This window comes from Pyxicephalus adspersus, chromosome 2, assembly GCF_032062135.1.
Source record: "Pyxicephalus adspersus chromosome 2, UCB_Pads_2.0, whole genome shotgun sequence".
Taxonomy (NCBI): Eukaryota; Metazoa; Chordata; class Amphibia; order Anura; family Pyxicephalidae; genus Pyxicephalus; species Pyxicephalus adspersus.
The window spans coordinates 28,209,966-28,226,911 of NC_092859.1; the positions used below are offsets into that span (position 1 = coordinate 28,209,966).

A 16,946-nucleotide genomic window follows, 5' to 3' on the forward strand; every position below is an offset into this window, starting at 1 on the left:
TGATGGATGAAAAGGTGAGCCATTGACAGGGTTATTGTTGACTGTGGATGAGAGTGCTGAGGTGAGTTAAGTTTAGAGGTAAATATCATCCATGAACAGGCAGTGTAAAGGTGAATGCGGTGCAGGGTAGAGCTGTGGCAGAGTGTCCATAGGTGACCCAGAGAAAGGGGGTACATATGTGAGCTCTGAAAGTAGTTCCCTAATTACTTTTTTTAAGGTATGCCTGGTCTCAGTCCCTCCCATTGGTATTGCAGTTTGACCACACAAGCTGCATAGTTACTCTACCTGGGCACCCTTGGTATTTTATAATTCTTACAATGCTCCAGTCATTGCTTAGTGATTCTTATTGGAAACTACCCACTATTTTGTTGCATAATGTAATGTGGATAGCAAGTACCCATAGACCTTTAATAGCTGACCCTACACTATCACACTCTTTGGTCTTTGGGATAAATTAAAAATTCCTGCAGGATTGATTTCTAATCATACACCTTTAACAGGGATTATAAATTGCCCTACATGTGAACCAGCTTATACAAATACTAAAGCCTTTAGTTGGTGGGCATCTAAGCCAATTCATTATATCTATGAACTATTCTCTCCTGCCGGAATAAAAACTTTTTCATCTGCAAGAACAATGGAATCTACCTTCTAATGAACTGTTCCATTATATGCAGATTAGTCATTATTTGCAATCTATATTAAAAATTCATACAGGGTCCCCCTCAAGAATAACACCCTTCCAATCTTGTTGTTTACATAACCTTTGTCCATCTGGTCTAGTGTCCTTATGGAATTCTGATCAGAATATACAACATGTATCCACATTATATTTCTAAATGGGAGGAGGAGCTGAAATCGGTAATTGATCCTTGGGAAGCTATTAGGCGAGCAATTGCAAAATGTTCACCTTATATTACTGCTCAGGAAAACGCATACAAGATACTATTTAGGAAATTGTATGTTTATTAAGAATTTTTGGGTAAGGTACAGAAGAAAGAAAAAGGGGGAAGTTACACAAAGGGAAGTTAACAATCAGTAACAATATTGTATAGCATGTGAATAACAAACAATCTGTAACCCAAACCTAAGCTTGATGCATAAAATTAACATACACAAACAAGGAAATTAAGAGGAGGAAGGGACAAAGAACAAATGGTGACATCATCAAATAAAAAAAGAGGAAGAGCAGCCAAAAGTAGTTAGATGGATACTGAGGCATAGTAACTGTCCCAGCTCTCCCACACCACTTCAAATTTCTCCATCGTATTTCTAAGGAGTGCTGTGAGGTACTCCATAAGTCGGACCTCCTGTATGCGCGTATGGAGGTCGCTCATGGAAGGAGGTGTAGGTGACTTCCATCTAGTAGGGATCAGTGTTCGCGCCGCTACTAGGATGTGAGTCACCAATTTACGGGATATTTTCGGTAGGTTTGAGGAGGGCCAACCCAATAGATGTGTGAGGGGGTCTAGCGGGACCTGTTGTTGGATCACATTTGACATTAAATCAGTAACTCGTACCCAATATGGTTGAATAAGAGGGCAATACCAAAAGATATGTTCCAACGTCCCTCTATGTTTCTTACATCTCCAGCAGGAGGGGTCCACTTCAGGGAATAGACGATGTAGTGCAACCGGTGTATGGTACCACCTGAGTAAGATTTTATATTGATTCTCCTTGTATAGGGTACAGATAGAGCTCTTATGGGCGGCCTCCCAAATAACAGACCAATCCTCAGGGGATAGTGACCGGCCCAGTATCTCCTCCCACTTAAGCATGTAACCATGTTTTTTGGGGAGTCCCTGAGTACAGGAATGGAGCAGACGATAAATGGCTGAGACCGTACCTTTAGACAGGGGGCCCTCCATAGCTATCCTCTCAAAGCTAGTGAGGGCCTGAAAGGTGGCTGTGGGTTGTAGGGACATAATGTAATGTCTTATTTGAAGATATGCATAAAAAGATGAGCGGGGGAGCTCTACCCTATCCCTAAGTTCAGCGAAAGATAACAATCGCCGGTCAATAGGGTCCAAAACATGCCGGATTTGAAATAAGCCCCTATCCCTCCACGGACCTGACATGGAGCCAGATAGGCTATCTGGGATCTGAGGATTTAAAATTATCGAAGTCAATCTGGAGGTTGAGGAAACCAGGCCAAATTTGTTCTTGCATGACCTCCAAATAGTCCGCGTGAACCCCATCGGTGCTGTCAGATCCATCTCCGTCAGTAATAAGGAGGAGCTCCACAACATGACGTTAGGATGGACCGGAGCAATCCACCCCGCCTCCAGCTCTACCCCTACACTAGGGGGATGAGGGGATGTCCACTGTAGGACATGCCGGAGATGAGCCGCTAAATAGTATTTGTGAATGTCTGGGCCTCCCAGTCCACCCTCTCCCCTAGGCGCACAAACTATGTGTTTAGGTACTCTGTGCCTTCTGTAAGCCCAGATAAACCGCAAAAAATCGGATTGAAGTTTTTTCAGAACCTGGGGTGGGACCCTGACAGGTAGCGTCCCAAATAGGTATAAAAGTTTAGGGAGAAGCATCATCTTCACCGAGGCTATCCTACCCAAAAGTGAGATGGGGTGCGTTTTCCATTTGGCCAGAGAGTTATTCACCTCCCGTATTAGCGGGGGAAAATTGTGGGAGTATAGTTGGGTGTATTTGGAGGTGATATGAGTCCCCAGGTAATTGATAGAGTCTACCTGCCAAGTAAAAGAAAAAGAGTCTCTCAGGGCCTGTAGCTCTGTTGAAGCTATATGGAGTGGCAAAGCCTCCGTCTTAGAACAGTTAATTTTGAAACCTGAAACTGCCCCATATTCCTCCAGGGCCTTCCATAAATTAGGGAGGGAAACAGTTGGTTGTGAAAGAGTCAGAAGAATGTCATCAGCATATAGAGACAGCTTATAGGATTTCCCATGTACAGTGATCCCTTTTATATTGGGATTGGAGCGAATATTGGCTGCTAGTGGCTCTATACACAGAGCAAAAAGCAGGGGTGACAATGGACAACCCTGTCTCGTTCCATTTCTAATGGGGAATACCTTGGAGGAGGCATGAGGCAATTTAACTGAGGCTGAGGGGGTTGTGTAAATACAAGATACTATTTAGATGGTATTTGACTCGGGATAGTAAAGCTAAATATGCACCTAATGAAGCGGCACAATGTTTTATAGGTTGCAAAGCCTCAGGTACTTATTATCCTATTTGGTGGGACTGTCCAAAAGTTCAGAATCTATGGGTCACGGTTTTTAATCACATCAGGTCAGTTCTGAATTTATCTTTCAGACAAAACCCATGGGAAGCAATTTTGCATAGGCCCAATAAAACTTGGTCAAAGCAACAGAGTAAATGTATTACATTTATATTTTTAGCCACCCGTCAAACTATAGCGGCAACCTGGAGAAAACCCACTCCATCCTTTTCCGCAGGTTTATCTCATATGCCAGATACTATGGTAGTGGAAAAGATGACAGCTATGGGTAATGATACCATACCTATGTTTTATAAGATATGGTCCCCTTGGTTAAACCACCATGACACCCCTGACCTTGATCGAAGGCTGCTACAACTGTAATTAGTACTATTCTTAGTCTTTTTCCCATGAAATTCATATTCTAAATGACCCTCCTTTTATATTGTGATCTGTGGATTCCCCCTCCTTTTTTTTGTGTCTTGTGTGTATGTATACTCGATTCATGCATAATCATGTACAGAACTGAAATAGACTGTAAGTGTTGGAAGACATCCCAAAGGGAGGAATTCAAAATTAACACGCACCAGATTTCCGCAGTGGGAGTTTTCTCCCTCATCTGCCACTTTTTTCTTCCACCCTGTCACTTTATTTTACTAGTAATTTATTCTTATAGTAGACGAGATTGTAATTATAGTTAAAGATACTCACTATTTTTTGTAATGTATTGTTTTATTTATTTATTATTTTATTTTTATTTTTATGTAATTAGAATTGTAGAATTAGATATAACACAGATTAGACACTTTGGCCCTGATTTTTTAAAGTTCTCCAAGGGTGGAGAGAACACACTTCTATCAGTGAAGCTGGGTGATCCAGTATACCTGGAAAAGATCTGGTCCAAGATTGTAAACATTTGCTAACAAATAGCTAATGACTTTTAGGGAATCCATTCCAGGTTTGCTGGATTACCCAGCTTTACTGATGAAAGTGTATTCTCTCCAGGCTTGGAGAACTTTAATAAATCAGGGCATTCATGTAGGTAAGATTCCCCCACTCAATAGATTGATTCTCCTCCGATTTTTTTTTTTTCTTGGAGTTTAATAATGCATTGAAAATGGATACTGTAACATAAAATTAATGTAATGGTATATCTATCAGACATTATGAGATTAGTTGTATGAAGTCAATATTCTGTCAAATGTTCAGTAGAATGAATCGTTTTTTAGCTATATAAAGAAATCGTATGTATTGTTTTTTTGATTGTTTGAAAATTAAAAACTTAATAAAGATATTGAAATATAGAAACTGTTAATTTAGAGTTAAATGATAAAGCTGATATAAAATGTTGCCAATAATAATGATTGATCTGTTCATAGTACACCATGTGTCTAAAAGAACTAGAAGATGTGGTGAAACAGAAAGTTAATCACCAGCTGAGCACGGACTCTGAAGCCTTTCTGGATGATCTTTCCGATCTGGACTCAAGGTGAGTGTTCTCTTTTCAAATAACTGCCAAATATTATTAACTTTGCTGCCACAGAATTGATAAAAGGTTTGCTGATTGGAAAGACAAGACATGTACAAAACAAAGTTCTACATATAGGAAGCTGGGGCTATCTACAATTGTTCTATCTAGGTTGCACTTGATCCACTTTGACCACCCATGATGATGGTCAGATATGTTTGTCTAGATTGTGCCGAGTGCTTGCATCATTTAGTAGTAGCTTGAGGGAATTATACACCTTTTGAAATGATTGATTGTTAATGCAGTTTAGTTATTTATTGAATTCTATTAATATTATTTTATTATCTCATTTTGTTTATCTGAATTATCTGATTTCCCATTTTTATGAATTTGTATCTTAAATCCAAATCTGAGGTTAAGGATGGCTTTATAATAGCAATTCATACATTTTATGAATTTATTAGGTTCATTTATTAATGCCAACACAGTGTATTTGTTCTAGCTCCATTCATTCTCAGTGTACAAAATTTTGCACCCAGCATGACCCTTAGAATAGTGCTGCATTCTAACTAATTTACCTTTTCTGGGTTTCAGCACTGGAGGTTCGGACAGCTCTGACTCTAATGGTCCTCCTGCCCATCTGATGGAAATGGTGTGTAAGGTATGTTGAACACTGCTGAGTTTATGATGAACACATCTCTTTCATGTGGCCAGCACTTTAGGTTCAAATCTCCAGTACTTCTTCCATGCTTTCCTTTGTTTCTCTTTATACAGGTGAAGCCAAAAAAGAAGATGTTGAAATCAAAGAGAGAAAGGAATTCCCAAAGGAAGCAATTTGAACCACCGGTAAAACCATTAAATTAGGATGGCACAATTTAGTATTATGCAAAAAACAGTTAAAAGTAGAACCCAAAAACAAAAATGTAATATATGTCAGTTTACCAACATTTAGATGTAGTGTCACATATTTTCAACTAGTAGTCCTGCCTAATTTTCTCCTAGTAAAAACTTGCTTCCTTTTCTAAAATGGCTTTACTTACTTCTCCACTATATTTAAAGAGGTCAATAAATGGATCTACTGTTTTTAAAGAGTCAGTTTCAGTTCATGAAAAAGTGAAGGGGACACTGGCAAAAATAAAAAACAGATTTTTCCATCACATGCTAAAAATGTTCTAAGCCTAAAATATATACTTTACCTACCAAATGAATGACTGGTAAGCTGTTTACAGAAATGATTAGTGTTTGGGTTACTGTGGTTATCAGAGAAGTATCAGGGAGATGCAGGGACCAAAAACTACCCTCTCCTGGAGATGAAGGGTTGTGTATTATGTTGCTGACCACTTTTTAGCCCTTTATGGTCATAGCTCACCCCTTTTTTCAGTAATTAATGCCCCAAGAATAATGCATTGTTTTTGGCAGTGATTTTTTTGTATTAGAATGACTGTTCAGGAAGTTATCTTTTGAATGAGATAAAAGCCAAAACTGACCAAACAACATAGAATAGAATCCCCAAGGACTATTTCCAGAACCTGGTAAATCTATGCCACCCTTTACTTCATTGGTGCACCCATGAGGTCACTGAATATCTTTAATCATTTTTTTTTATTTATTTATCTCTGGAACAAACCTAAAGAGTGAATTATTTTGACAGCACTTCCTTTTATTACAAATAAAGTACTTTATGTCCCAATACCAAATTTTAAGAGGCTAAATGACTAATGGTTGTACTTAACATTGTTTTTAAAATGATTCAGAAATGAATGGATATTTGTTTTACAGAATGACAATGAAAGCACAAAAGGGAAAGAAAAAACAGATGCTGCAGATCAGCCAGGGCAGACTGCCACTGTAAGATCAATTGACCTGCAAATCTATTATCCATTATATAACTGATTGCTCTTTTACAAGGTTATCACTCTGAATAGGCATTTTTTGAATTATTTGGGTACTAGTTGCATGCATTAGTGCCTGTTTTGGGTACCAAATAGATTTTGTTTGATTATGTTGTTTTCTTTCAAAAGCTTTTTACTTTATTTGTTTTTTTTTGTTTTTGTTTTTTTGTGAAGTACATCTTTATATAGTACAAACATGAAGCTGCTGTTCTTTCAAGTATTTATAGCACATAAAAACTTTGTGAATAAGGACAGAGCTACAATAGCAATTTTTGATAGCTTGGTTACGGAACTAAAATCTCAATCTAAGAGTAGCAATCATTCATTATAGCTAAACTCCAGGAAAAAAAGAAAAATGTGCTCCCAATGGACCCTCGTCCCACTGTAGGGGTTGATTGCTTGTTTTGTCCAGGGGATGAAGAAAAAAGATAAATACCAATAGCTTCTATATCATTTATCTCTGCTGTCCAGTGTTCTGGGTTGAGGGGTTCTGAGAGGGGGTCCCTCTGTTTTCCTGTATATTTGTTGTGTAGGTGTAGGATGATGTTGGAGAGCACTCACATAAAGAGGAGAAAGCCTGTAGAAAGGAAGAACAAACAAAGTATATTATCCTATTTTTCATGCTCTAGCCAAAACTACAGTTACCCTTGCAGTAAGGCAGAAATAAGGAAAGATAAAACTCTCAACATTTTTTTTTCTATGTGTCCTGCTGAGGAGATATCCTTCATGTCCTATTTTGGAGACACAACTGGCAGTGAGAGAAAATCTCCCCAAAATGAGAAGAATTTCTATCTCTCAAAAACAAATTGTAGTATTTATTCCTACCTCATGCTTTAATGGCAATTCTAAAATGTAGGATTTTCTATTATTTTCATTCCTAAGATTTCCAAGGCTAATAGAGGGGGTGAATCTCCTCAGTGCTGACACTTGGCAGTAGGTCTTAACCCTTCCTTACTTTTTACATGTTGCATTTTTAATTAAATAGAAATGTTTGACTTTACACTTTCAGCAAATAGGGCAAATGTCTGCCTTTGTTGTAAACTACACAAATAATATTATTTTAGGTTGTACACAATTGATTGGGGAATATGTGAGTATATGATATTAAAGTTTATTTAAACCTTAACTGAACAATAATTGAAAAGATGCATGTGGAGCTCAGAGATCAGTATAATGACTAAATGTCATCACATCAACATGCACTAAACACAATGCTCATGGTGTGAATCCAAAAGCCTGCCAACAACATTGATGTCTGATCGCTCAAAGTCTAACCAAGGACTGAAAAGTTGTTTGCCGAAAAATTGGTTAAATTCACTTTGTAGGTCTAATCATTTAGGTACATTGGAAATCCTATCTCTGTGAAATCAGCTTCTGTGTACTAGGCAGAAGAGATTACTCTCATTCTTATTTGATCATCAGATAAACAGTTGGTGTGCTTACATTTAGTAAATATAGCTGCTGATATTATTTTAGGCTTTGGGGATAATTGTTTTTTTGGTAAAGAAAATTAGGCTGTTCACTTAGCTAAGTGAAATATCTTTCTGCATGTGAAATTTTATTTTGCTTTATGAATGTGGTGAGCATTTACTTTACAAAGAATACCCAATCACATTCAAGAAGTTGTTGAAAACATGATTTTTGCTTGCACATGATTTGATGACTGAGGTCAGCAGAGTTTCGCCTTGCAGATTCATATTTCATTTTGCTAAGTACACAGCCTAAATTATTTTAGTAAACCAACCCTAAAATGTTATAATGATTAAATCTTCCAAAGGGAACAATTGCTGTTTACCCAGTAGGTGGCCAATTGTTTTATCTGTTTAGTAATCAAATGCTGCTCAGTTAATAATTAGTATTTTTAATTTTGTAGTTCAACAATTTTTAGACTTGTTTTTAATTGTGTATGTACATTTGTCTTTACTACCATTTCATACCAAGGGAGAAAAAACATCATCATCCAAACCTGTCACAGGAACAGGTCTTCCACATTTCACCTTGGAAAACCAGAGGAATTACAGCTACCTAAGTGTAAATTTACAGTGTGAAAGGTGTGAACAATATGCTGGCTGACAAGGATATTCCCACTGCCTCCAGCTTTGGGATTATCTGTCAATGACCCTTGCTAGCTGTCTTTATTTGTCAAAATTTCTAAACGCCTGTCTGTGTTTGGACTATTAGCGCTCCTAGTTACACATATTGGCAGATTGGTGATTTTTTCTTCTGGTTCTTCTACCCTTATAGTTGTGTATCTTCAAACCTATCTAGGACCACCCTGTGAAAGGACACAGTGACATAGAAAGTGGTCAGACCCCATCTCTAATTTAAGAATACTTGCCTGTTTGCTGTTCTTGAAGGGCAGTGGGTATAGAAAGTAATCACTTTCTTCAAAATATTTACATTTTCTTCCTTTGCTATGTGAAATTAGGACACACACAAAACTTCCAACTGAATTATTCAATGCAATTTATACCATCCACGTGAGAGATATATAAGCACCAGGTTAGATATAAAACAGAATCACTGAGAAAGATAAAGGATCGCCCCCGTGTCAATACTTTGTGAAACCACCTTTTACTACAGCCTTGAGTCTTTTGGGATACTTCTCTTCCAACTTTGCATATCTAGAATGTGCAATATGTGCTCAATCTTCTTTACAGAACAGTTAGTCAAAATGAATGCGGATCATTGGTGGACTACCCTTCTTGTTCCGAAGATTTTCAATGGGCTTTAGGTCCATTAATAATGAGGATAAGTAATTAAAAATTAGTAATTCACATTTTGCATTATGGTCCAATGGTGTTCTTTCTTGATAGACTTGTTATGAACAACACAGACAGTTCTTTATGATACTTTGATAAATAAAGTCCCATCTGCTCTGAATAAAAAGTTAAACAATATATTTTTCATCTAATATTTGGAACTAAGCCTCATCCAATCAGGAGGTTGTCTATGTGCACAGAGAAGATTTGAAAATTATTGGGGGATTTAAATTTACTTTAAAAAGTTTTACAGTGCTTCTAGATGTGCCTAACCTCTGTCCTAACAATCATGGGTAAAATCTGCCCCTGGGACGTAAACCTTGAGCCCTAACACCTTACTTTATTGAAAACCCTATATTTTTAGTGGTAACTGTAGAGGTAGGCAAAAGTTTAAGCAAAGTCTCCTCTCCCCATCCCTAGCTTATACCCTTTCTTTACTCCTCCATTGCTGTGTTTAGTGAAATGAGGAAATATCTAGTACTTCCAGACACAAAGAAGGATGTGTCTCACTCCATCTAACTGTATTGTTGCAAATGGGCTTCCTTAGCCTTGTTTAAACAACATTACTTACAATGCATTCCTTTGGTTCCTGCAGCTACATATGGTGGTTTGGTAACAAAAAAGGCAACTATATGCATCTGCAAAGGTCTGTAACAAAATAAACTCTGGGATAAGCAAATATTGTCTAAACATGAGAGCCATGTTGTTTTCACTTTTACAAGGTGATAACTGAGTTTGAGAGGCATTAGGTGAACACAAAGTGAATTCATATCTTTGTGGCTACTGAGGAATATATTTAAATGAACATTTTGCTCCAGGACTTCAGCTTTAAAATGAGCCTTTTAGCATTCTTATTTTATCTTCTAAAACATTGGCATCAAAAGCTGCCAATCCCACGCCAAGAACTCGGCATTGACAATTACTGACCCTTATAGTTAGATATAAAATGTTCATTTTCCCGACAGGTCTGTTTCGGCTATTACAAAGACCAAATAAAGATAAGAGGTTAGAAGGCCCTGCTCAACAGAGCTTTCGAGCTGCTTGGAAGTGCAAAAGTCGAATCATTATGCAGCTCACCAGGTCTATAAACAGCCATTCTGAGCATCTTGTACAAAATTCATAACTTTCTCTAATACAATTCCTTCAAGGATTGTGGTTGTAGAACTCTTGCAGAGGAATACTTAATGAGACAGAAAAATAAGACGTATAATTAAGCTGAATGTTCCTTGCCTAAGGAAATAAAGATGAAGTCTGCTTCTAACCCCAGTCCCATTGGGAATGATTCACAGTGCAACCTCTGAGCTCTAGTTTCAAATATTAGATTTGATCTGCTGTACGTCTTTTGCTTGTAACTGAGTGACTGGGATACACAAGTCTTGGTTCAGATGTTATGTAACTAAATTTCAAATTAGCAAACTTTTTACACTGAACATCCTAAGCAGACTAAAAAAAGTTTGTCCAGGAAACATATTATCAGTACTTACACGTTTTCTAACATTACTTATTATGATAAAAGCTTGTGAAGGCAAAATGACTGGGTCAGAGCCTTTCTAAAACACCAGGTCCTGTGATGTGTTTCAGGTAGGCAGTTGTTAGCAACTTTCAAACTTGAGAAGCAATAAGGCTGTGGATGCCCAAAGTACATATGTGGAGGATGGGTATGGGGGGTTTTGTCTGTCAGGTTGGTTTTCACAGAACAGCTACAGCAGAACCCATTGCATAGGAGCTGAAAGGTGGCAGAGCATCACAGCTTTCTGCTTATAGGATTGCATAGCCAAAGACCAAGTGTCCATGCTGATTCTTTTGTACTTCTACAATGGGATGAGTTAGGTTTGCTTTAAGATCACATGGATGGTCAGGAATGTGAGTGAAGTTTAGTTGAGGAAGAAATGACAGCAGGGTAAACTATAGGAAGAAACCAGGCATGTGGAAGCAGTTTGACCCGCATAATTATTCTAACATTTTATTACTAGATACCATGGCATGGCAAGGAGAACCCAAACAACATTAGGAAGTTAGGACAGTTTATTATTTTATATATTTTTTTTTTATTTGCTGGCAATTTGCCTTTAACCTGTAAGTAGGAAGTTTTACAAACTAATTACACCTACATGATGCACTGTAGAAACAAGACTTCTGCTCCTTGTTATTATTCAGATCTTTTTTGTTTTGTTACATTATGTGTTCTGTGATTGTTTTAATTTAGAATTATTTTTTTTTATTTTTAAATTTTTTAGGTGCATGATGTTTGCTTAATCTATTTTTACACATTTTTGTCCAAAACTAATTCTGTACAGATCATCTTGTGATTTAAACACATTACTGCACCACTGAAGACAGGAACACACTGGCATAGAGTATTTAAAAACAATTTAAACACCTTCACCTGCTGGTTACGTACAGTATTAGCACTCAGATTACAAGTAGTCATCTCCAGGTCAGTGCTATACATTCCAGAGTTGGCCATCAGCATCTGTAAAAGAAATATAAAGGCTGCCATTGCTGACCTGTTTTACTAAAACACATTTTACATTGCTGTCACTTTAAAGCCTTAATGCAGATACTGGAATGTGTCACTAGCCCAAAACAAACTAACGATGAAGAATTTTAGCTCCCGGCTGGTTCCAGGTCTGAATTAAAACATATGAAGCCACGTAACTAGCAATGTCATTATGCACACACATACGTGTAATGCCTGTTGTACTTGCTAAACCTATAGATCACATACATGAAATGATCTAATAAATAATTCAATGCATCAGCCCCACTTGCTGATGTGACAATGTTATGAATTATACAGACTGTTTTATGTTATAAGCGTGAATTAATATTCTTCACTTGACCTGATGAACAGCCCGAGTTCTGTCATTCCTATTGCTTGGATTGTCCCAATACTTCTTTCTGGAGAAGTTGTTAAATCAGAATAACTAGGGGGATGTCAAATCTAGAAACCAGCGAAATTGATGTGTCTTTCCGTATTCTTCATTGATCTTCATATTTATTTACACCTCCACTATGAAATAATATTGGACTATTTTGTTGTATTGTGTAAAGTACTGAGATATTTCACTTCTATTAGGGCTGTAACATTGTTTGATGCAGACTTGCAAAGAATCTAATCGCATTTTTTATTTTAATGCTTGCTAGCTGGGTAAGGAGGATAATACATGGAAGGTGAGGAACAAATACATGTGTTAGCTATGTTTGAATTCATTTGTTAAAGATTTAATTTTTCCTGCTGTTTATTGATGATTGATTGCAAAAAACTCTAATGTAATTTAGAACTCGTTTTTTGTTGCTGTTACAGAGGAATTGCGAATAGTTTAGTGCAGGAATAAGCTTTAAAACCCAGGGTGGTGACATACTGTAACATCACATAAGCATCTAAAGAACGGCAAAGACTTTGCTTTAGCCTGACTTCTCGGTACCTTTGTTTTGAGCCACCTAATGTAAGTTACATATGAGAATTGTGGAATAGAAAGAAAGAAGTTTTCAGGGTCAGGTTTTCATCACAAATCATTAATTATGTGTTTATACATAAAAAAATTCATAGATCTTTACAATATACAGTCAAAACAAAACGTGTTCAATCCCTGATCCTGTTAACATTCACAGGAGTGGGATGGCTATGCTATACATATAACCGACTTCCGCCCTATAGTAATTGACGATCAATACGTTGGACCCAATGGGTCGCATATAACCGGACGCTTTTCACCGAATAGGTTTCGTCAGGGCTGCTATTAGGGTGGTAGTATTCTAGTATATTCAGTATTTTCTGGTATAGTATGTACAATACATTATAATCGTTACATATATAGTAGAAAATACATTACATAGTGTTTTAAAGAAGCATATACATAATTACCGTAATACTAAGCAGTCATATCATGGCCCATTGTTCTCAGTTTAAAGAGCATAGTAAGGGTGTTAGGGTTCTTGACAAGAATAGTGTAGGGTTTGCTCATTCATCATTGGGGAGTAGTCCCTAGGTGAGATATATAGTGTTATGAATCAAAAAACAAATATGAATAATATTGGTAAATAAATTAGGACTTACTCAGATATATAATGTATAGAGGTGCTTACCCAGAAAGATAATCTGGTGGGGTTCCTTTAGTTGCTCAGAGAGAGCTAGTCAAAAAATAGATATAAGGTATCCCACAGATCTACAGTGAGATAGGTAAAGTGGGGTAAGCATAGGAACTTTTTTATGTAGATATATCAATTTCTAACCAGCTAAAAATGTAGAGAATATTTACCGTCCTGTATAATGAAAATGGTAATAGTGGCTGGTAGGAGATTATAGGGTAAGTTTGGAGCTGTATCATCCAAAAAGAAGTTCAGGTGGGAGAAAATGGTGTCCCAGAATAGAGCATTTCAGACTAGCTGGAGTACAAGGGGAGAAATTCGGAAAAGAGTGTTTGTGGAGGTTACAGCTTGTTGCAGCTATAGAGATTACAAGCAAGGTCGAGGTGTATGCACTACAGGTAGAGTTGCTCTTACCTTGGAGTGTGTGGGGAAATGATCAAAAGGCGTCTGCCAACAGCAGGAGGTTGTCAGAGAGGTAAAGCCCGCCAAATAAATGCGTGGGGGTTGTAGCCACACCAAGCCTGGTATCAGGACGGCCTCAGAACGGGGCATCTAAAAAACGGGTAAATCATTGGCCATCTAGTAAATTGTTGGTTGGGATAAGGAAAGACGGAAAGACTGGGAAGACTGAAAACAGATACATCGCTGTATGTAGAAATTTTACCCACAATCTATATAGCACCAATGTACGGTACTTTCTGCAGTGCAATCAATGGAATTGACTATGTTCATGCAATAAGGTACTTTTTTCAATATCCACATTGAAGGCATTCATGTGACAAAAAAGTCAATGTCCCAACCTGCAAAGCCTCTGTGAGCTACACTGGATGAAATATCTTCATCATACCCTACACTTCTGGGTGTGTTCTATACCAGGCCCCCCCCACTGCATTGTATGAGTTCCTTCTGCAACCCTATGTCATTACAGGACACAAAAGTGTGTTGAGACAAAAGAAGGATTACAGACCACAGCTGAGAACCAGATATCCAATATATCCAGATGAATTCTGAATGCTGAAGATATTTTAGTTAGCATTTTTTGTTAAAATAATAGTGATTGGTTGTCTAGAAAGAATCAATATTAACCATTTTCTTTGTAGAGGTGCCTTTGGTTATGATGTGGAGAGCAAATAGGGTAATATTAGAGTTAAAAGTGAAGAGAAGAACAACCACAAATGAATATAAACCAAAATCCACAATATTATAGGTATGCAGGGAAATCAGACAAAGAAAAGGACGGTGTGGCAGCAATCTAACTGAACTCGGCTGAATAAATATTATCTAAGTTCAAAAGCCATGTGTAATCTTCCTGTTCTTGCTGTATTTATTTCAGAGTGCAGTAATCCAGACCAAAACAACAGTTCACCTCTTTGCCGTAATTTCCTGTAATAAAGAGATCAATAAAAGAGCTCACAAGACATCACTTCTGCTCTCTTTCCTTGTGCAGGGTGACTGCTCTTGTATCCTCCCACCCTGTAGTCTCCTACAAGATAGCCTGTGGGAAAATCTGTTGCCCCCCTAAATATATTTAGATAAAAATGTATGTACCAGGAGTTGAAATTTAGCAGACCTGTTTATGTATGATAAACGGGACAAAGATGTGTAAGCTGATCGTTTTTTTATCTTTGTTTTGTCAGGTAAAACAGAATTTGTTAGAGAAGCCAAAGAACACTGGAAAAGCATCTAAACGAAATAAAACCACCTTGTCTAAAAAGCAAAGGAAGCCACTGCTTCAAGATCTGGATGCAAAGAAAGTATGTCAATTACATGTTGTTTATACTGCACTGTGTGGCATTTACCACATTTATAACACAAGTGTTAAAATGTATCTTAATTCCAGAACAAAAATCTTATATAATGCAAGTTATGTTTTAAGCTTTTTGTCCCTGTATTTTTACTTGATCTCCTTCCAGTAACACTCTTGTTGTTCTAGGATGATGATTCTCACTAACTGCACTTTATCCATAGTGAAACATTGCTTTCACCAAGTATTTTAGGAGTACAGAACACCTCCCTTTATTTTCTTACAGTGAGAAAGGTGTTGTGTAGTCCATGAAGGTGATCTGGGCATGGCTGAAAATACTACTTTTAGTTTACGTTGGAGCATTGTCAGTCTACTAAATAAAGGAACCAGTTCTTTAGATTTCTAGAATGATCAACAGGTATTTCTTTGAACTGTACTTAAACAGGACGGTGGCTCACGGGTTAGCACACTGGTTTTTGCAATGCTAGGTCCTAGCTTCAAATCCCAGCTAGGACACTATCTGCATGGAGTTTGCAGGTTCTCCCTGTATCTGCATGGGTTTCCTCCAGGTACTCCAAGTTCCTCCCACATCCCAAAAACATGCAGTTAGGTTAATTGGCTTCCCCCTACATTGACCCTAGACTACATTAATGACATATGATTATAGTAGGGACATTAGATTGTGAGCTCCTTTGAGGGACAGTTAGTGACATGACTATGGACTTTGTACAGTGCTGTGTAATATGATGGCACTATATAAATACTGTGTAATAATATAAAAAAACACTTTTAATATATATTTGATAGACCATGGAGAAGCAAATCGTGGAAAGTCATTGCTAGGGTTAACATACACTTTAAAAATATGTAAATGATATTCGGATTAACAAGCTGTAACCAGCACAGTCCAAATCTATTTTACTGTCTTCACCTTATGCAAGGTGACCAGATCCCTGAAATTAAAAGTCTTGTATTTGGACACTAGATGGCGAAACATGACAAGTGCTGATTTTATTACTAACACTAACCGGTAGCAATTTGCCTTGTGATAGACCTGACTTGTTTTGCTGTCACTTTTCATTGTTTATATCGTTAAAACTTTTTTCTAGGTTTGGAAAGGGTAGAGATAAAACCCTGCAAGGTTTTTTTTTGTCCCAGAGACTAATTTAAAGAAAATCTCCCAAAGTTTGAATAGTTTTTGAAATAATGTGATACTTAGTTTATATATAACTTTATATATAAATATATATTTATAAATAATATTTAGTACATCATAATAATGTAATAGTAATGGTTTTTGAAATATTAGTCCCCACTAGAAGATTTTCTCATTAAAACCTGTTGTGTGCCTGTCAGACAGGAGTCTGTCCTTGCCCCACAGTGCTGCCATGCATAATTTGAAATTTTCCTGATATATACATGATGACCTAGTACAGTAGCAGCTGATAATTTTTTTTTTTTTTTTTTTTTTGTGCTTAACTTGTTTTCATTAACAGTACCTTCACTGCCCCACATCTTAGAGGGGTCTCCACATATTTGGGCCATATAATATAAATAATGTTAGTGTTTCTATATACACATCATTATTTACACTCAGGAAAGAGAAAACATCAACAGGCAGATTACCTGCTCCTTATCCCTATATGACCTTATATGCTCAGCCTGCTGTTATAGCTGATAACTTCACACTGGATTTCTCACAGTCTCACACAATGATACACAGGCACCCACCAAAAGATAAACATTATTATTGTACAAGCAAACCTATTCGCACTTCTATCTTACTTCAACACAA

At 37.2% G+C, this 16,946-nt stretch overlaps 1 protein-coding gene and 1 long non-coding RNA gene across 3 annotated transcripts in view; one reads left to right on the forward strand and one right to left on the reverse strand.

Moving 5' to 3' along the window:
• AGBL3 (AGBL carboxypeptidase 3) overlaps positions 1–16,946 on the forward strand; it is a 36,591-nt gene that overhangs the window by 12,283 nt on the left and 7,362 nt on the right. Inside the window, exons 6-10 of the mRNA XM_072400169.1 lie at positions 4,573–4,682; positions 5,256–5,322; positions 5,436–5,507; positions 6,441–6,509; positions 15,045–15,161. Coding sequence (XP_072256270.1) covers positions 4,573–4,682; positions 5,256–5,322; positions 5,436–5,507; positions 6,441–6,509; positions 15,045–15,161 — 435 coding nt within the window. The remainder of the gene's footprint in view (positions 1–4,572; positions 4,683–5,255; positions 5,323–5,435; positions 5,508–6,440; positions 6,510–15,044; positions 15,162–16,946) is intronic.
• LOC140323257 (uncharacterized) lies at positions 5,527–15,143 on the reverse strand. Of its 2 annotated transcripts, none has more exons than XR_011919323.1 (3): positions 13,184–15,143; positions 11,717–11,788; positions 5,527–7,130 (listed from the first exon to the last, which is right to left on the reverse strand). It is a non-coding gene; the product is annotated as an uncharacterized lncRNA (long non-coding RNA). The 2 variants fall into 2 exon arrangements; XR_011919322.1 differs by having other exon boundaries at positions 11,702–11,788.